The 21,649-nt window shown below is 36.1% G+C and overlaps 1 protein-coding gene across 16 annotated transcripts in view; it reads right to left on the bottom strand.

Moving 5' to 3' along the window:
- Positions 1-21,649, bottom strand: part of Ca-alpha1T (Ca[2+]-channel protein alpha[[1]] subunit T) — a 448,394-nt gene that overhangs the window by 55,358 nt on the left and 371,387 nt on the right. For all 16 annotated transcript variants that reach the window (XM_076189508.1, XM_076189521.1, XM_076189510.1 and 13 more), the window contains one exon: positions 12,937-13,058. In XM_076189508.1, coding sequence (XP_076045623.1) covers positions 12,937-13,058 — 122 coding nt within the window. The remainder of the gene's footprint in view (positions 1-12,936; positions 13,059-21,649) is intronic.

Raw genomic sequence — 21,649 nt, 5'->3', positions numbered from 1 at the left:
CTTCTTTGCTCTAGTGTCTGTAGCTCAAGTTTTGCTAGTCTCTCTTCATATGATAGTTTTGAGAGTGTTGGTGCCAATTTTGTAATTGCTCTTTGTATTTTTTCAAATTTTGTTATACATATTTTTGTATTTAGTGACCACATCGTTGCTGCATATTCCGATCTTGGTCTTATCAAAGTGGTTAATATTTTCTTCACCATTTCTTCATCCAGGTATGTAAATGCCACTTTGATTGTTCTTATTAAATTATAAGTTTCTCCAAAATTCTTGTTTATATGTTTCTCAGGTGACATATTATTCATAATAATGACTCCCAGGTCCTTCTCATTTTCTACTTTTTTATTCCTTCTTCTCTCAATTTATATGATCCTTCTATTCTTTTTTTGCTTTTTCCAAATTCCATTATACTACACTTTTTGGTATTGAACTCCATCTCCCACTTCCTACTCCATTCCCATACTTTATTGAGATCACTCTGTAGTGACTCACAATCTTCTTCCGTGGTCACTTTTTTTTATCAGTTTTGCGTCATCTGCAAAGAAGCTCATGTAACTTTCAATTTCTTTATCCATATCATTAATATATATAGCAAACATTATTGGGGCCAGAACTGTTCTTTAGGGAACACCGCTTATTACTTCATCCCAGTTAGAGTGTTTGTTTCTTATCACTACTCTCATTTTCATTTGTGAATACAGATTTAAAATGTTTATTCATTATAGCTTTCTTTTAATATTGTCCATTTCTCTTCAATCTTTGTTTCTTCATTTAAGAAGTTATTCCAATTTGCTTTTTGAAAGAATTTTCTAAGTTTCTCAAAATCCATTTTGTTGTACATTAGTCTTCCTTTTCTGTGTTCCTCATTCCTTCCCAAATAAATATCTTCTTTAAGTTCAAATCAATTAGTATGTGATCATTCTTCCCAGTTGGTGTCTTGTATTCAATTTTATCCACAATTTCAGGCTCTGGCATAAATATTAAGTCTAGTCTTGATGATTCTTCATTATTTCTATATCTCGTATTCTCTTTTTTCCCCACTGAGTCATTGTGCATTCAATGCTCATGTCCAGTAGTATATTTCCCAAAAGGTCCTCTCCACCTTTCACTGTCATCTCCTCCCAATATATTTCTTTAGAGATAAAGTCACCCATAATTACTAAGTTTCCTCCTTCTTTCAGTATTTCATTTAATGCATGCTTCTACACCTTCATCCATGTCATTCATATATATAGCAAACATTATTGGAGCTAATACTGAACCTTTTGAGACTCCACTTATCAGTTCTTACCAGTTTGAGTTTTTATCTCTAAGGACCACCCTCATTTTTCTCCTGTGCAAGAAATCCTCCATCCATTTCAATAACTTTCCTTATACACCTGTTGTTTCAAGTTTTGTAATAGCTTTTTGTGTGGTACTTTATCAAATGCCTTTGTAAATTCAGGAAAGCACAATCTACCCATCTGTCCCTTGCATTATATCTATTAATCTTGAATAAATACAAATAAAGTTTGTGGCACATGATCTTCCTTGTCTAAAACCAAGTTGTTTTGGATTCAGTATATTGTTTTCTTCCAGATGTTTAGTCCATCTACTTTTGATAATTTTTCACATATTTTAGCTATTGTGCTTGTAAGAGAGATCAATCTTTAGTTTATTGCGTCTTCCTTATCTCCTCCTTTATATATTTGCATTTTTCCAATCTTGCAGTACCTTCCTTCTTTGAGTGAGCAATCTATTATCTTATACATTTTGTCTGTTAGTTCACCTATACATTCTTTTAGTATTCAATTTGTAATTCTGTCCAGGCCGTGTGATTTTCTGACATCAAGGTTAATTATTTGGTCCCTTATTTCTTTCTGTGTCACAATTATTTCTTTCATTGGAGGGATCTTTCTGTTCTTCATCCCATTTGTATTTACCTAGTTGTATTTACCTAGTTGTATTTTACGGGAAGGGGAGCTATGCTCGTGGGGTCCCGTCTTCATATCTCATTTTATCTAAACTATTTTTAAATTCATGTATTGTTTTTGCACACACCACTTTCTCATCTAACTTGTTCCAACTGTCTATTACTCTGTGAGGAAAGCTGTTCTTTTTCAAATCTCTTCTATAGCTGTCTTTTTTTATTTTCTTTCCGTGTCCTCTTGTATTTCTGTCATCCCATTTTATCAGATTCTCTCTATCAGTAATTTCTATGCCTTTCATGATTCTGTAAATAGCAATCAAATCTCCTCTCTCTCTTCTTTGCTCTAGTGTCTGTAGTTTAAGTTTTTGTAGTCTCTCTTCATATGATAGTTTTGAGAGTATTGGTGCCAGTTTTGTGATTGCTCTTTGTATTCTTTCAAGTTTTTTTATACATTTTTTTGTACTTGGTGACCATATTGTTGCTGCATATTCCAATCTTGGTCTTATCAGGGTGATTAGGATTTTCCTCACCATTTCTTCATCCAGGTATGTAAATGCCACTTTGATTGTTCTTATTAAATTATAAGTTTCTCCAAAAATCTTATTTATATGTTTCTCAGGTGACATATTATTCATAACAATGACTCCCAGGTCCTTCTCATTTTCTACTTTTTTTATTCCTTCTTCTCCCAAATTATATGATCCTGTTATTCTGTTTTTGCTTTTTCCAACTTCCATTATACTACACTTTTTTGTATTGAACTCCATCTCCCACTTCCTACTCCATTCTTGTACTTTATTTAGATCTCTCTGTAGTGATTCACAATCTTCTTCAGTTTTCACTCTTTTCAGTAGTTTTGCATCATCTGCGAAGAAGCTCATATAGCTTTCAATTCCTTCATCCATATCATTAATATATATAGCAAACATTATTGGGGCCAGAACTGTTCCCTGCGGGACACCGCTTATTACTTCATTCCATTTTGAGTGCTGATCTCTTATCACTACTCTCATTTTTCTTTCTTGCAAAAAGTCTTCCATCCAATTTAGTAATTTACCTTGTATTCCTCCTCCATATTCTAATTTCTTAAGCAACTTCTTATGTGGTACTTTGTCAAAAGCTTTTTTTAGGTCTAGAAATGCACAATCAGCCCATCCATCTCTTTCTTGTATTATATCTATTAGCCTTGAATAGAAACATATTAAATTGGTGACGCATGATCGTCCTTGTCTGAATCCAAATTGCCTTGGATTTAGTACGTTGTTTTTTTCCAAGTATTTTACCCATCTACTTTTGATAATTCTTTCACAAATTTTTGCTATTGTACTTGTTAGAGAGACTGGTCTATAGTTGGTAGGTTCTTCTTTATTTCCTCCTTTATATATAGGTACTATATTTGCTTTTTTCCAATCTTCTGGAACTTTTCCTTCTTTTAAGGAACTGCTTATTATGCTATGTATTTTGTCTGCCAGTTCATTCCTGCATTCTTTCAGAATCCAGTTTGCTATTTCATCTGGTCCATGCGATTTTCTGACATCAAAATTACCCAATTGTGTCAATATTTCATTCTTTGTTACTTCTATTTCTTCCATAGGGGGGACTTTTTCTTTCCACTCAATCTCTTCAGGTTGTATATTTTCCCTTGTAAACACTGATTTAAAATGTTTGTTCATAATTTCTGCCATTTCCATTTCCTCAGTGTATTCAACTCCTCCTTGTCTTAATTTCTCCAAGTCTTGTTTGTTTTTCAGTTTATTGTTTACAAATCTGTAGAATAGTTTTGGTTGATCTTTACACTTTTCTATAACATCTTTTTCATATTTTCTTTTTTCCTCTCTGCACTTTTGTACATATTCATTTCTATAACCAGTATATATTTTCCATTTTTCAGGTGTGTATTTTTATTTGTGAATACAGGTTTAAAAGGTTTGTTCATAATTTAAACCATTTCTATATGTATTTTGCATTCCCTTGATGCAGTTTCATTATTTCCTGTTTATTTTTTAATTGGCCATTTATATATCTGTAGAATAATTTAGGTCGATCCTTACATTTGTGTATTATGTCTTTTTCATGGTTTATTTTTCTTTCCTGTATATTTTTATATATTCATTTTTTGATGTGATATATATTTACCACTTACCCATTTTTTCCCCATCTTTTGCAAGGTTTGTCTATTCTATCATTTGCCTCGCTACTTTTTCTTGCACCAGCATTTAATGTACACCTTTTCCTGTTTTTCTTTTTTATGTATTTATCCATTCCTTCATTATTGATTTCTTTTAATATTGTCCATTTCTCTTCGATCTTTGTTTCTTCATTAAAGAAGTTTTCCCTATTTGCCTTTTGAAAGGATTTTCTGAGTTTCTCAAAATCCATTTTGTTGTACATAAGTCTTCCTTTTCTATGTTTCTCATTTCTTCCCAGATAAATTTCTTCTTTCATTTCAAATTCAATTAGAATGTGATCACTCTTCCCAATTGGTGTCTTGTATTCCATTTTATCCACAATTTCAGGCTCTGATGTAAATATTAATTCTACTCTCAACGATTCTTCATTATTTCTATATCTGGTATTCTCTTTTACCCATTGAGTATTCAGTGGTCATGTCCAGTAGTATATTTCCCTAAAGGTCCTCTCCACCTTTCACTGTCATCTCCCAACATATTTCTTTAAAGTCACTCTATATTTATCCTTTTTGAGTTTCTTTTTGTGTCCTCTTGTTTTTCCATTGTCATTTTTTAGTAAATTATTCATATCAAGGATTTCCATTCCTTTCATGATTCTATAGATAATCAGTAGATCACCTCTTTCTCTTCTCTGCTCCAGTGTTGGTAGTTCCAATTTGGATAATCTTTGTTCATATGTTAATTTGGAAAGAGCTGGTGCCAACTTTGTCATTGCTCTCTGTATTCTTCCCAATTTCCTTATACTCTTTTTAGTACTGGGTGTCCATAGTGTCACTGTGTATTCCAGTTTTGGTCTTATTAATGTAACTAATATTTCTTTAGTAATTTCTTCATCCAAATTGTCAAATGCCAATTTCATTGACCTTAATACGTTGAAGGTTTCTCCGACTATTTTGTTGATATGTTTATCTGGTGTCATGTCGTTCTGAGTTCACTTTTTTATTTCTTCTTCACCAATTTTATCATTTTTTTTATATTCTGTTTTTACTTTTTCCAAACTCCATTATACTACATTTCTTGATATTGAAGTTCACTTCACACTTTTGAGTCCATTTACAGATTTTGTCCAGGTCTGATTGTAATGATTCAGTCCTCTTCTGTTCTTACTTTCTTTAGTATTTTTGCATCATCTGCGAAGAAATTCATATAAGACTCAACTCCTTCATCCATGTCATTTATATATATGGCAACCATGATTTGAGCCAGCACTGACCCCCGTGGGATACCACTTATAATTTTTTCCCACTTTGAGTATGTCTCTAATTACTACCCTCATTTTTCTCCCAGTCAGAAGTCCTACATCCCTTCTACCTCCAATGCCACCTATTGATTCTATTTTTCTTATTAATTTCTTGTGTGGTACCTTATCAATTACTTTTTGTAGGTCTAGATAGGCACAGTCTGCCCATCCATCCCTCTCTTGTATTATTTCTATTAGTCTCAAATAGAAGCAGAGCAGGTTTGTTGTGCATGATCTTCCTTGTCTAAATCCAAATTGATTTGGGTCTAGTACAGTTTTCTCTTCCAGATGTTTAACCTATCTACTTTTGATCACTTTATCACATATTTTTGCTACTGTGCTTGTTAGGGAGACTGGTCTGTAGTTAGTTGGATTTTCCTTGTTTCCTCCTTTATATATTGGTACAATATTTGCATTTTTCCAGTCTTGTGGTACCTTTCCTTCTTTGAGCAAGCATTTGATTATATTGTATATTTTATCTGTTAACTCCTCTATGCATTCTTTCAGTATCCAATTTGCAATTCCATCTGGACCATGCAATTTTCTGACATCAAGGTTTTTTATTTGGTCACTGATTTCCTTCTTTATTACAGTTATTTCCTTCATGGGGGGGGGGTCTGTCTCTCTATCCCTTCACAAACAGGTGAGTTCTCAACTGTGGATACCGATTTGAAATGACTGCTCATAATTTCTGCCATTTCTTATTCTCCTGTATATTCATAACTTCCTTGGTGCAGTTTTTCTATTTCTTGTTTGTTTTTTAGTTTACCATTCACATATCTTTAAAATAGTTTAGGTTGTTCCTTGCATTTTTCTATTATTTCTTTTTCATAGTTTCTCTTTTCTTATCTGCATATTTTCTTATCTGCATGTTTGCCATTTGCTCATTTTTTTCCCATTTGTTCCAAGCTTTGTCTCTTTTATTCTTAGCTTCACTACATTTTTTGTTGTACCAGTTCTTTATGTATACTCTTTCTTGCTTTTGTTGTGGTACATATTTGTTCACTCCCTCATTATAAATTTCTTTTAGTACTGTATATTCCGTTTCTCTTCCATCCTTGTTTCTTCCTTTAGGAATTTTTCCCAGTTTGCATTACAAAAGAATTTTTTGAGTTTCTAAAAATTCATTTTGTTGCACATTGGTCTCCCTATTCTGTTTCTCATTTCTTCTTAGGTCTATTTGTTCTTTTAGTTCAAATTCTATTAATATATGATAACTCTTTCCTATTGGTATTTTGTAATATATTCTGTCTACAATTTCAATGGATAAAAAGAGGTGATGAATAAAGAGGAAAGAGAGGAAGAGAAAACAAAAAGAATAGAAGCTAAGGAAAAAAATGAATGTTTGCTATATATATGGGTAAAGGAATTGAAAGTTATATGAGCTTCTTTGTGGACAATGCAAAACTGCTGAAAAAAGTGAACACTGTAGAAGATTGTGAGTCGCTACAGATCTCAATAAAGTATGGGAATGGAATAGGAAGTGGGCAATGGAATTCAATATTAAGAAGTATAGTATAATGGAATTTGGAAGAAGCAAAAAAAGAATAGTGGGATCGTATAAATTGGGAGAGGAAGAAATAAAAAAAAGTGGAAAATGAGAAGGACCTGGGAGTCCTTATTATGAATAGTATGTCCCCTGAGAAACATATAGAAAAAAAAAATGGCGAAACTTATGATTTAATAAGAACAATCAAAGTGGCATTTACATACCTGAACGAAGAAATGGTGAAGAAAATACTAGTCAATTTGATATGACCAAGATTGGAGTATGCTGTGACAATGTGGTCATCAAGTACAAAAAAAATGTATAACAAAATTTGAAAGAATACAAAGAGCTATCACGAAATTGGCACCAATGCTCTCAGAACTATCATATGAGGAGAGACTGGCAAAACTTGAGCTACAGACATTAGAGCAACGAAGAGAGAGAGAGGAGACTTGATAACTATTTATAGAATCATGAAAGGCATGGAAATTATTGACAGAGAGGATCTAATAAAATGGGATGGTAGAGATACAAGAGGATAAGGAAAGAAAATAAAAAAAGACAATTATAGAAGAAACCTGAAAAGGAACAGCTTTCCCCACAGGATAATAGATGTTTGGAACAAGTTAGCTGAAAATGTGGCGTGTGCAAAAATGACACATGAATTTAAAAACAGTCTAGATAAAATGAGATATGAAGACGGGACACCACAAGCATAGCTCCCCTTCCCGTAAAATACAACTAAGTAAATACATAGCTCAGAAGAAACTTTCAACCTATTAAGGTCAATGAAAGTGTCATTTGACTACTTGGATGAGGAAATGATTAAAAAAATACTAGTTACACTAATAAGACCAAAACTGGAGTACGCAGCAACACTATAGACACCCAGTACTAAAAAAGAATATAAAGAAATTAGAAAGAATACAAAGAGCAATGAGAAAGTTGGCACCAACTCTCTCCAAATTAACATACAATGATTGTCCAAATTGGAATTACCAACTCTGGAACAAAGGAAAGAGGAGATCTGTTGACTATTTATAGGATCATGAAAGGAATGGAAATCCTAGATAGGAATGATTTATTAAAATGGGACAATGGAAAAACAAGAGGACATGAAAAGAAACTCAAAAAGGATAACTATAAATCTTTAAAAATAAAGCTTCCCACTGGAATAATTTTGATAAAGAAACAGTGTGTGCAAACACTATTCAAGATTTCAAGAAAAAATTTAATGCACAAACATACAAAGACAGGTCACCACGAGCATAGCTCCCTTCCCGTATAATACAACTACCGTATTTTCCGGTGTATAGTGCGCGACTTTTTTCTGTTGGAAGGGCCTAGAAATGGGGGGTGCGCGTTATCCGGTGGTGCGCATTATCTACGGCCTATGATAAAAATTCTGCGGCTGTGTGTGTAATTTTTTTCACAACAACGTGACGATGTTGGCTGTCACAAAGTCGGGAGGCACACTTCTCCGTGACGTTCTGTGAGAACAACAAGAACAGCCATGGTGACATGAAAGAATACGCCAGCATGGGCTATCATATATGAATATTTGGTATAGGTAGGTATCTATCGAATCTTATTTTTCATGTTCAAATAGGCCTAAACACCATGAAACATTACCAATATTCATGATATTTGCCCATGTTCACAGCATCCTAGTTTTGAATTTTTATGTTGGCTTTGTTGCTTCACTTTAGGTACAGTACAAATCCCGTTGCGACCGTTCATAAACTCGTGTCAAACAACTGACTACAACACCCTCTTTCGGGAGTTATATTAACTAAATGTCACCTCGATGAGAAACTGACCTATTTCACCACTGTCATTGTAGGTTCAAAGCTAAAATGAAACAGTCTGTAGTTTGTTTCAGTATTAAATAAAAAATGGTAAAGACGAATTATTTCATCAAGATATAACATGAAAATTTTCTGTAAAAATCCCGAAATTGTTCTGTATATTTTACTTCCAATAAACTTTTTTTAGATCATATTTCCTACAAACTATTTAAGCTACAAAGTAATAAGGGACCAACGCACAACATGAGCCATATACCGGTACATGTAGTTCCGACTTTTTCTTAGATGTGTGCTGATTGATGCCTAAACTGACACTTAATTTAGTGACAAATCAACAGATTTCCCAGCGGTGGCTCTAGCCAATGAAAAATACTTCTCCATGTAACCTCGATCACATGACACTAAGTAATTAATCGCCGTTATTTCATTGGTTTATTTTTACTAACATTAATTATCGTAGTCTATGCAAATATTTGGGATCTGTAAAACAGCACTGGTACCTACACCATGACCATTGGCCGTTTTAGCTCACCCGGAATATGCGAGATCAGGGCCGAGATTTACAGTTCTATTGCCAATCTAGCCTACACTAAACACCCTCTTGCGAGAGTTTGTTAAACTAAACGTCACTTCAGTAAAGACACTTATGAACCGAAACATAGTTGCTGCATGGCGATAAAAACTTGTACACGGTGATAAAATCTTGAACGCGGTGATAAAAACTTGTAAGATGAATTATTCCCTCAGGATATTAAATTACAATTTTTCTGTAAAAATCCGAAATTTTTCATGTACATTTTGTATTCAATAAACTTTTCATGGCTCAAATTTCCCACAAAACAATGGACCAACGCAAGCAGGAGTCGCATACATGCAGTTCACGAGCTTTAGCCACCAGTGACTTTTCCTTGCATGCGCATTATACGTCGGTGCGCGCTATCTGTGTACTGAGATAACGAAGTGCATGGGTGCGCATTATAACCCGATGCGCATTTTAAGCCGGAAAATACGGTAGGTAAATCTATATGTGTGTGTGTGTATATATATATATATACATATATGTGTATGTATATATATGTATATGTGTATGTATATATATGTATATGTATTTATCTAGTTGTATTTTACGGGAAGGGGAACTATGCTCGTGGTGTCCCGTCTTCATATCTCATCTTATCTAAACTATTTTTAAATTCATGTATTGTTTTTGCACACACTACTTTCTCATCTCACTTGTTCCAACTGTCTATTACTCTGTGAGGAAAGCTGTTCTTTTTCAATCTCTTCTATAGCTGTCTTTCTTGATTGTGTGTGTGTGTGTGTGTATATACATATATCTATACATGTATATATATATATAATATATATATATATATATATATATACATATATACCGTATATTTCCATGTATAAGACGACCTTTGTATAAGACGAGGTAAAAAATTAGAGCAAATTTTTATGAATTTATCTCATATTGGTAGTATAAGACGACTGCTAAATTACAAAAGCATCAGTGTATCAAACCTACCGTACAAAAAGAATTGTTTTGTTTACGTTTATCAGCTTTTTTTTTCCGCTTTTTCTCTTTTCTTTCTCATTACTTAACTGTATCCTTATACCAGATAAATTACTTACTGTATGCTTATAAATTCAAAATAAATGAAATAACAAAGCAAATCATGTATCATGATTTTCTGAGAACACACGTCAACTAACAAAAATGATTTGCGTAGTGCATCACTTGATGTTCTCTGCGAGTTTGTTATTAAAGCTTGGGAAAGTGTTAAGGTCGAAAGTATCGTAAAATCTTTTTAAAAATATGGAATCTCTAATGCCATGGATGGCACTGAAAATGATTTATTGTATGAAAGTGATGACGAAGCCAAAGTCGACTCACCGGAACCGGACTGGGATCCCTACGATGACGGCATATTTGAGGAATCTTGTGATATGTTCAAACAACTTTTTGAAACAGAGAGTGATGATTGTGACAAGTTTGAAGGGTTTTATATAAATAAATAAAGAAATAAAATTTTATAATGTTTTAAGCTTTAAATGTAGTGTAATGTAATGTTATTGAAAATAAAGGTTTTAGAAATACGTTTTATGTGTAATATTGACGATGATTAGAAATTAAGTTTTATAATTTTATAATTTTTAAATTTTCTATGTTTTAAATGCAACTACTGTAATATTTTTTTATTGATAAACGTTTTATGTACTGTAATCCAAATTTGTTATTTTCAATCTTAAAAATTACTGAAAAGTTAGCGAAAGAAAAAGGTTGCTCTGAACGCAACCAGAGCTTGATGTTTACATTTTTTTCAGAGTAGTTAAAAGTACCGTAATTTCATTAATATAGAATTATTCCTCGAATTAATTTATTAACAATTGCCATTTCTATAAAGATATGCCAATAATATATAAGGTAAATATGGTTTAATTACCTTTATTACCAGTTCTTATCATAATGTGAATCATTTTCGGTGTATCGGTGGTTATCGGCAGGTTAGCCTACCAAGTCATCTCACGTAGAATTCAAGGTCTGATTTTTATAATGGTAGTATAAGACGACCCCCAATTTTAAGGGGTGAATTTTTGGATTTTAGGGTCATCTTATACGTGGAAATATACGGTATATATATATATATATATATATATATATATATATATATATATATATATATATATATATATACACACACAAAAAGATAATTTAATATCAACAAGTAAAAATATCCTTAGGAAATTGAAAAGATTTTCAGAATTACCCCTAAAAAACATTATATTGAAAGATACAAAGATGGGTCACCATGAGCATAGCTTCCTTCCTGTATAATACAACTAGGTAATATAATACTGATGACCCACTTTCGGAGAAGAATAAGCGAAGATATAGAGATCTGTATATTTTGATCACTTACTGTGATCCTCTTCATATCTGCTGAAGAGGATCACAGTAAGTGATCAAAATATACAGATCTCTATATCTTCGCTTATTCTTCTCCGAAAGTGGGTCATCAGTATTATTTTACAAATGTGCTACAACATATCTTTGTTGTGGACAACTAGGTAAATATATAAATATATATATATATATATATATATATATATATATATATATATATATATATATATATATATATATATACAAAGAAAATTTAACATCAACAAGTAAAAATATCCGAAGAAGAGAGAAGGAGTTTGAATGTGTTTGAGATGAGGTGTCTGAGAAGTATGATGGGGGTTACTAGGCTAGATAGAGTGAGAAATGAGGAGGTGAGGAGGAAAACGGGTGGAAAAGGAGCTGGGAGATAGGGTTGATGAAAGAACATTAGGATGGTTTGGACACATGGAAAGAATGAGTGAAGAAAGACTAGTAAAAGAGGTGTGGAGGGCAGATGTGGAGGGAGTGAACATGAGGGGGCATCCTAGGATGAGGTGGATGGATGGGGTAAAGGGGGCTTTGGGGAAGAGAGGAATATCTGTTGAGGAAGGACGGGAGAGGACAGAAGACAGGGGTGAATGGAGAATGGTTGTATATGGATGATGTTGTGATAGCATGAGGTGGAATGGGCAGGTGGATGGGGGTGAGGTAGTAGGTGTGAGCAAATTTGACACAGCCCGAAGGGATTTCTCCCCGTCCTCTCATTTTATGCAATGGAGGGATGGAGAGGGGGGGTCGCCGATTTAATGAAGCGGCCTTGCTGTGGATGTGCTGTGTCTTGCGACACTGCTTCTGACCCAGGGCAGTGGACAAGGTGCATGGATGACCCGTCATTCAGGAGGTGCTAAGATAAGAGGGAGGGTGGAGGGGTGTGGAGTGTATTCAGGGATGGAATGGGTGGGAATGATTTTATGCCTTTTTCTTTTTGGCTACCCCCCTTGTAAGGGGGAAAAAGCCTTGGTATATGTATGTATGTATGTAAAAATATCCTGAGGAAATTGAAAAGATTCTTCAGAATTACACCTAAAATAACTTTAATAAGAGCCTAAAAAACATGTACAATGCACAGCAGTATTTTCTGTCTTAACAGAAAAGGTACAAGACCTGCCATAAAAAGTCTTGAGTTTATGGAAAGAAACATAAGTTCTCTACATGTGCCTTGTAACCCAGTTGTACTATATCTGTCCCCTTAACTCACCTCCTAAATTCTGCAAAATGTCCAAAATTAATCCTTCACACTGCATAATTTGAAAATTAGTCTTTTTACCAACAACCGGTAACTCATTTCCTCACATCCTCACATGTTAGCTTCTGATTTAAATATTCTATGTGTTTTGAACTCCTTCCATTCTCTTACCTTCATAATGCCATTCCAGTTATCTCCTGTGGCAACTCTGAAGAGTGTAAGAAAGGCCATCCCAAAGTTCTTGAAGTGTGCATGTTCACCTAAGCCTTGGCATGGGTGATCATCATCACATTCTGATGTTAAAAAAATGAAGAAGGAAAAAATGAATTAATTTATATTACAGGAATAAGGTTGTGGAGAACACTTAGCAATAGAAATACATATATCTAAGAGTTAGGATGATATCAACAAGCAGGTCTGGTTCTAGTTATTTTGGTGCCCTAGGTGCAATCAGAATTTGGTGCCCCCCTCAGTCTGTTCCCTTCCCAACACACATATACAATGCATAATGTGCCTTCTTGGACTTACAAAAGGCATTTGATAAGGTACCACACACAGAAAATTTCTATATAATCTGGAAACAATAGGAGGCATACATGGAAAACTATTGAATTGGATGGAGGACTTCCTACATGGAAGAAGAATGAGAGTAGTGCTCAGAGGCAAATATACAAAATGGGAAGAAATGAGTAATGGCGTCCCACAGGGGTCAGTACTAGCTCCGATAATGTTTACTATATATGTAAATGACATGGATGAAGGTATTGAAAGTTACATGAACTGCTTTGTGGATGATGCAAAGTTATTAAAGAGAATAAACTCCAAAATAGACTGTGACTCATTACAGATTGATCTGAACAAAGTCTCAGAGTGGAGCACGAGATGGGAGGTAGAATTCAACATCAAGAAGTGCAGTATTACTGAATTTGGGAAAAGCAAGAATAGAATATCAGGACAGTATAAAATTGACAGAAAAAAAGTAAAGAAAGTAAATTCTGAAAGGGACCTGAGAATAATCACCACCAAAGACATGTTGCCAGATAAACATATAAATAAAATAGTTGGCGAAGCATACAATTTGTTGAGATAAATAAAGGTGGCCTTTAAATACCTGGATAAGGAAATTATTAAGAAAATATTACAAACACTGATAAGACCAAAACTGGAATATGTGGCACTGATATGGTCACCCACTACAAAAAAAAAAGAATATAAGAAAATTAGAAAAAATACAAAGAGCAACAACAAAGATGGCCCCAACACTTTCAAACCTGACATATGAACAAAGACTGGCCAAACTGGAATTGCCAACCCTGGAACAAAGAAGAGAATGAGGGGACCTACTAACCATCTACAGAATTATGAAAGGAAAAGAACACCTTGATAGAGAGGACTTATTAAAGTGGGAGAGGAAAAACAAGAGGACATGCAATGAAACTGAAAAAGGATAACTACAGAGGAGACCTGAAAAAGAACAGCTTCCCACACAGAGTGATAGACATATGGAACAAATTGGTCAAAAAAATAGTGTGTGCAAACACACTACAAGAATTTAAGAACAAACTTGATCTTGTGAGATACAAAAATGGGTCACCATGAGCATAGCTCCCCTTCCCATATAATACAACTAGGTAAATACACACCAGGTACAGAAACAATGAGGAACCATCGAGATTGGATTTAATACTTACGTCAGAACCTGAAATTGTGGACAGAATAGATTACAAAACACCAATACGAAAGAGTGACCATGTGCTAATAGAATTTGAACTAAAAGAACAAACAGGTCTAAGAAGAAATGAAAAACATAGAATAGGAAGACCAAAGTATAACAAAACGAATTTTGAGAAACTTAGAAAGTTCTTCCATAACGCAAACTGGGAAAAATTTCTAAAGGAAGAAACAAGGATGGAAGAGAAATGGAATATACTAAAAGAAATTTATAATGAGGGAGTGAACAAATATGTACCACAACAAAAGCAAGAAAGAGTATACATAAAGAACTGGTACAACAAAAAATGTAGTGAAGCTAAGGATAAAAGAGACAAAGCCTGGAAAAAATCGAAAAAAGACAAAAAAAGAGCAAATGGCAAACATACATCAAACTAAGAAACGATTATGTAAAAATACGCAGAGATGAAAAGAGAAACTATGAAAAAGAAATAATAGAAAAATGCAAGGAACAACCTAAACTATTTTACAGATATGTGAATGGTAAACTAAAAAACAAACAAGAAATAGAAAAGCTGTGCCAGGGAAATTATGAATATACAGAAGAACAAGAAATGGCAGAAATTATGAACAATCATTTCAAATCGGTATTCACAATTGAGAACTCACCTAACTGTGAGCGAATAGAGACAGAAATCCCCCCAATGAAGGAAATAATTGTAACACAGAAGGAAATCAGCAACCAAATAAAAAACCTTGATGTCAGAAAATCACATGGTCTGGATGGAATTGCAAATTGGATACTGAAAGAATGCGTACAGGAGTTAATGGATAAAATATACAATATAATCAAATGCTCGCTCAAAGAAGGAAAGGTACCACAAGACTGGAAAAATGCAAATATTGTACCAATATATAAAGAAGAAATCAAGGAAAATCCAACTAACTACAAACTGGTCTCCCTAACAAGCATACATACATATACCAAAGGTTTTTCCCCCTTACACAAGGGGTAGCCATAAAGAAAAAGGCATAGAAAACACTCCCACCCATTCCATTCCCTACATATTCCACTCTCCTCCACCCTCCTCCCTCTCTCTCATCCTGGCACCTCCTGGATGATGGGTCATCCCTGCATCCTGTCCACTGCCCTGGGTCAGAAGCAGTGTCGCAAGACACAGCACATCCACAGCAAAGCCACTTCATTAATTTGGCAACCCCCCCACTCTGTCCCCTCATGTAGAAAAGGAGAAGACGGGGAGAAATCCCTTCGGGATGCATCAATTTTTTCCTCATACATACTTCCTCACCCCCCCATCCCCCACCCACTCCCCCTCATGTATCACAGCATCATCCATACACAACCCTTCTCCATTCACCCCTATCTTCTGTCCTCTCCCGTCCTTCCTCAACAGACATTCCTCTCTTTTGTAATGCCCCTTTCACCCCATCCATCCATCTCACCCTAGGACGCCCCCTCATATTCATTTCTTCCACCTCTGCTTTTAACAGCTCTTTTACTAATCTTTCTTTACTCATTCTTTCCATGTGTCCAAACCATCCTAATACTCTTTCATCAACCCTATCTCCCAGTTCCCTTTCCACCCCTGTTCTCCTCCTCACCTCCTCATTTCTCACTCTATCTAGCCTAGTAACCCCCATCATACTTCCCAGACATTTCATCTCAAACACATTCAAACTCTTTCTCTCTTCCTCTCTTATGTTCCATGTTTCTCCCCCATACAGTGCTGTTGGCACAATCACTCCTTCATATAACCTCCTCTTAGCATCCATTCCCAAATGTCTATTCCTCATTATAGTTTTTAATCCACCAAAGCATTTACTTGCTTCTCTCAATCTACATTCTACCTCCACCCCAACTCTTCCCTTTCCTGCCACATTCACACCCTAGTATCTAAAACTATCCACTTCCTCCAGTCTCTCATCCTTAATGCTCACTTCCAGCCTGCTGTCACTCTCTCCCCTAGTACATCTCATCACCTTACTTTTGCCCACATTTATCTTCAGCTTCCTTCTTTCACACACCTTCTCAAACTCTGTCACTAACTTCCTCAATCCCTCCTCTGATCCTGCTACAAGCACAGTGTCCTCAGCAAATAGCAACTGGCTTATTTCCCTTTTTCTCCATTTTCTTTAACCATCTCCAAACACTGACCCACTACCCTTGCATTCACCTCTTGCACCACCCCATCCATGTATAGATTGAACAGCCAGGGCGACATAACACATCCCTGACGAAGTCCCACCTTTACCTCAAACCATTCACTCTCTCCATTTCTAATCCTATCACAAGCTCTACTTCTCTCATAAAAACTCTTGACTGCTCTTAACAGCTTTCCTCCTATCCCATCTATCTGCAGTACCTACCACAGTGCCTTCCTGTCTACCCTGTTGTAAACCTTTTCCAGATCCATAAAAGCCCAAAAAACATCCTTACCTTTTCCTATAGCTTTCTCACATATCTGTCTTACCACAAAAATCTGATCTACACTACCTCTACCTGTCCTAAACCCACACTGTTCCTCACCAATGGGACCTTTCGCAGTCAGGCTCGTAGATTCCTATTAGTGCTAGAATTTTCAATTGTCTCAGATTTCACGAGGCAAAGGGGTAACTTAGCTAATTTGGAAATCGATATTTAAAAAAAGATACAACATAAATTGCTGCATAAATGTATTTAAAATTAAAAACATGACTCTTAATGTTATAATTTTTACTTACTGGTATGTGATAAGGCTTTGTTAATTTAATTATAAGGTAAAACTAAAAATAGGTAATTATTTTTACTGAAGTAAGTATGAGCAGTAAAAATAAGAGGATGTTGATTTCGGTTTGTGCATTTTATCTGAGAGTGTTGAAAAATAATGGATATCACTGTCACATCTTGTATATGAAGATAATCAGTGAGATGAAAAATAACAACAGTGGTGGCGGACATACAAATTGAGTGACGTTTGTGTAAAGAATAGCCTCTTAGATCTGCTGGGAGCTATTTTCAAACAAATATGACTAATTTTACGTGTGCCGTGGCAGACTGCAAGTCAGATTCAAGAAAAAGTAAGAGAAAGACAAATATTAATCGTACCAGAAAAATTAATTCTTCGATGCAAAATTATATTTTCTATACATTACATGGATTTGCCTATTGCTTGGTGCATTCAAATGAAAGTATATATCAGTATACATCCATTGAAGTCGGTAGAAAATGACAAATTGCTTGGCTTGATACAATTATGGGCTGTTTTATGAATATCATCTGAAATTATAGAGGCTCAAACAATGCTATATGCCGTTTGCAATCATGAAATTAATTGACTTAAATTTCAAACACAATAATGTACAACGATACACCTCTGTAAGCTTATAAAACTTGCCCAAAAAAGTATTTATTTTCCGGCAAGAATTACAAAATCTGGCGGTGTCTGGTATCAAAACACTCACTGCAAAAGGTCCCATTACTCCCTCTCTTCCTCTCGTAATCCTCTCAATCAAGACCCTCCCATAAGCCTTCCCACCTACTTTCAACAAGCTGATCCCTCTGAAACTACTACACTCACACTTGTCCCTCTTTCCCTTGTAAAGTGGAATGATACAGGCACTCCTCCAGTCCTCCGGTATTCTACCCTCTCTTAAACAAACATTATATAACCTCACCAGCCAGTCCACCATAACTCTACCTCCTTTCTTCCGACATTCTGCATGACATCCATCCAACTCAGGTGCCTTACCTGCTCTCATCATAACAGCTGCTTTCACTTCATCTTTCCCTATTTTTCCTCCATTTTCCTCACTCATCACTCTCATTTTCTTAGTGCTTCCCACTGCAACTACCTTTCCCTCCCTATCCTCCTTCACATTTAGCAACTCCCTAAAATACTCTGCCCACCTTCCTCTCACTGCCCTCTCTTCCATTATCATCTCTCCATCTGCCCCTTTTACCTTTTCTTCTCTACTTGATTTGACTCCTCTTCCTCTTTTAATTTCTTTCCAAAACATCTTATTACTCTCAAAATTTTCTGTCATACTCTTACCCCATTTCACATCTGCTCTCCTCTTTGCTTCCTCTATCTTATGCTTAACTTTCCTTCTCTTTACTTTGTACCTCTCATACAATTCCATCTTCCTAATTTGTAGTCAATCTCTGAATGCCTGTTTATTCTCTTCTACACCCTTCTTTGCTTCCTCATCCCACCATTCACTACCCTTCCTTCCATTTCCTCCTGCCCTCCTTATTCCACACACCATTTTTGCACACCTTATGACTCCCTCCTTGAACCATCCCCTTTCCTCCTCCACTCCTAGTTCTACTCTATCCTTTACACCCTCCCACTCCTCTCTCTGCTTCTTCTTATACTCATTCTCCTTTTCTTTGTCATTGAACCAGCTCACTTTAAGTACCTCCCTACCTTCTGCCCTTTTCCTCTTTCTTCACCTATTCTCCACTCTCAATTTACCTTCCACCAGAAAATTATCTGATATTCCCCCACTCTCTCCCCTTAGAACATGTACATCCTTAACTCTTCCTACCATACTCCTGGTCACCACTATATACGAGGGGTGATCCAAAAGTAATGACAGTGATACCATATATTTTCACGGTACAGAGGTAAATCCAAATAGTGGCCTACATTCCTTCAAAGTACTCCCCTCCTGCCTCTATGCAACGTTCCATCCTCTTTCGCCACTTCATGAAGCACTCACGGTACTCAGAAGCCGATATACCTCGTAGCTCTGAATTGACTGCTCGCGCCAGATCTTGGATGCGATGAAACAGCTTCCCTGCGATCGCACCCTTGATCTTTGGAAACAACCAAAAATCTCAGGGAGCAAGGTCAGGCGAGTAGGGTGGGTGGGGGAGAAGTGTGATCCCCTGCTGCTCCAGGAACTGCACAGTGAGGCGAGCTTTGTGGGGGGCAGCATTGTCATGGTGCAGCAAAAGGCGCGATCGGCGACGGGTTGGTGCAGTCTTGGCCTGATATTCCAGGACTCGAGGAAGGACGTGATCAGTGTAGTACTGGGCTGTGATAGTACACTGTTGAGGCATTACATCCACGCACATTGGTCCTTGTGAATTGAAGATGTGTGAAAAGGCGCTTCCTGCTGCGAAATCCTTCCTTCAGAATCTGAGGTCGAGGTTCTTCATCACTCAACCACACCATGTTAGACTGCTTGTCTCTGGTGGTGAAGAAAGAAATCCAACACTCATCTTCGGTAGCTACATCTGAGAACCGTTTCGGACCATTTGGCTCGAATTCAGCCAGCCATAGACGACAAATCCGCACCCGTTCGCTCTTCTGCTCTTCCGTAAGCAAATGAGGTATCCATCGAGCACACTTCTTCCTCAGCCCTAAGTGTTCATGCACGATGTCATGTGCGCTCCTATAACTGACACCGAGCTCCAAGGATAAGAATCGAAGAGTAACAGTTGGATCTTCGTCAATGATGGCCCGCGCACGGACCGTCGTTGCTTCGGTCACGGATGTCCGAGGGCAGCCAGGACGATGATCATCTTCTAGCTGCAATTTTCCGGCTGCGAAAGCTCGAATCCAGCGGGAAACAGTTTCCAGTGATGGAGTAGACTCAGGAAAAACTTGCAACAGTTCCTCTCTGATCTCCGTTGCTTTTTTCCCGAGTTTCCACCTTGTGAAGGTGTAGAATCTGCAGCCTTCTTTCAAAAAAATCCATGTTTCCGGTTAGAGAGGCAAACCAACAATGACGCAATTGCACAGTGCAACGATATAATGTAAGCTAGACAAACAGCGACAAGCTCAAACATGTAACAACAGGCAACACTTGCTGCCCCTTGCTCCCCGCCCCCCCAACACTTATAGTCTCTCAGCTACGAGTCCGACTGTCATTACTTTCTGGTCACCCCTGGTAGTCCATTAACGCTCTATCTGCCACCCTTCCATCCACCACCCTCTCCCATGTGTACTTATGCTTGACTTTCTTCCTAAACACTGTATTTGCTAAAAGGAACAGTAGCAAAAATATGTGATAAAGTGATCAAAAGTAGATGGGTTAAACATCTGGAAGAAAAAACTGTACTGAATCCAAATCAATTTGGATTTAGACAAGGAAGATCATATACAACAAACCTGCTCTGCTTCTATTCGAGACTAATAGAAATAATACAAGAGAGGGATGGATGGGCAGACTATGCCTATCTAGACTTACAAAAAGCATTTGATAAGGTACCACACAAGAAATTAATAAGAAAAATAGAATCAATAGGTGGCACTGGAGGTGAATTATTAAAATGGATGGAAGATTTCCTGACTGGGAGAAAAATGAGCATAGTAATTAGAGACAAATACTCAAAGTGGGAAGAAATGATAAGTGGTGTCCAACAAGGGTCGGTGCTGGCTCCAATCATGTTTGCCATACATATAAATGACATGGATGAAGGAGTGGAATGTTATATGAATTTCTTCACAGATGATGTAAAAATACTAAAGAAAGTAAGAACAGAGGAGAATTGTGAATCATTACAATTAGACCTGGAAAAGATCTGGAAATGGACTCAAAAGTGGGAAGTGAACTTCAATATTAAGAAATGTAGTATAATGGAGTTTGGAAAAAGTAAAAACAGAATACCAAAAAATTATAAAATTTGTGAAGAAGAAATAAAAAAAGTGAACTCAGAAAGAGACCTTGGAGTAATAATCAGGAAAGACATAACACCGGACAAACACATCAACAAAATAGTCGGAGAAACCTTCAACCTATTAAGGTCAATGAAAGTGGCATTTGACTCATTGGATGAAGAAATTATAAAAAAAAAATATTAGTTGCATTAATACGACCAAAACTAGAATATGCAGCAACACTATGGACAGCCAGTACTAAAAAGAATATAAAGAAATTAGAAAGAATACAGAGAGCAATGACAAAGTTGGCACCAGCTCTTTCCAAATCAACATATGAACAAAGATTATCCAAATTGGAACTACCAACACTGGAGTAGAGAAGAGAAAGAAGTGATCTACTATCTATAGAATCATGAAAGGAATGGAAATCCTTGATAGGAATGATTTACTAAATAGTGACAATGGAAAAACATGAGGACACGAAAAGAAACTCAAAAAGGATAACTATATAGAAAGAAAAAAAAAAAGCTTCCCACACAGGGTGCTGGATATCTGGAATAATCTAGATAAAGAAACAGTGTGTGCAAACACAATTCAAGATT

Source organism: Oratosquilla oratoria, chromosome 8 (assembly GCF_046742065.1).
Source record: "Oratosquilla oratoria isolate Oo_2021 chromosome 8, ASM4674206v1, whole genome shotgun sequence".
Taxonomy (NCBI): Eukaryota; Metazoa; Arthropoda; class Malacostraca; order Stomatopoda; family Squillidae; genus Oratosquilla; species Oratosquilla oratoria.
Note: the sequence above shows the minus strand (reverse complement) of the source record. Positions and strands in the feature narration are given on the sequence as shown.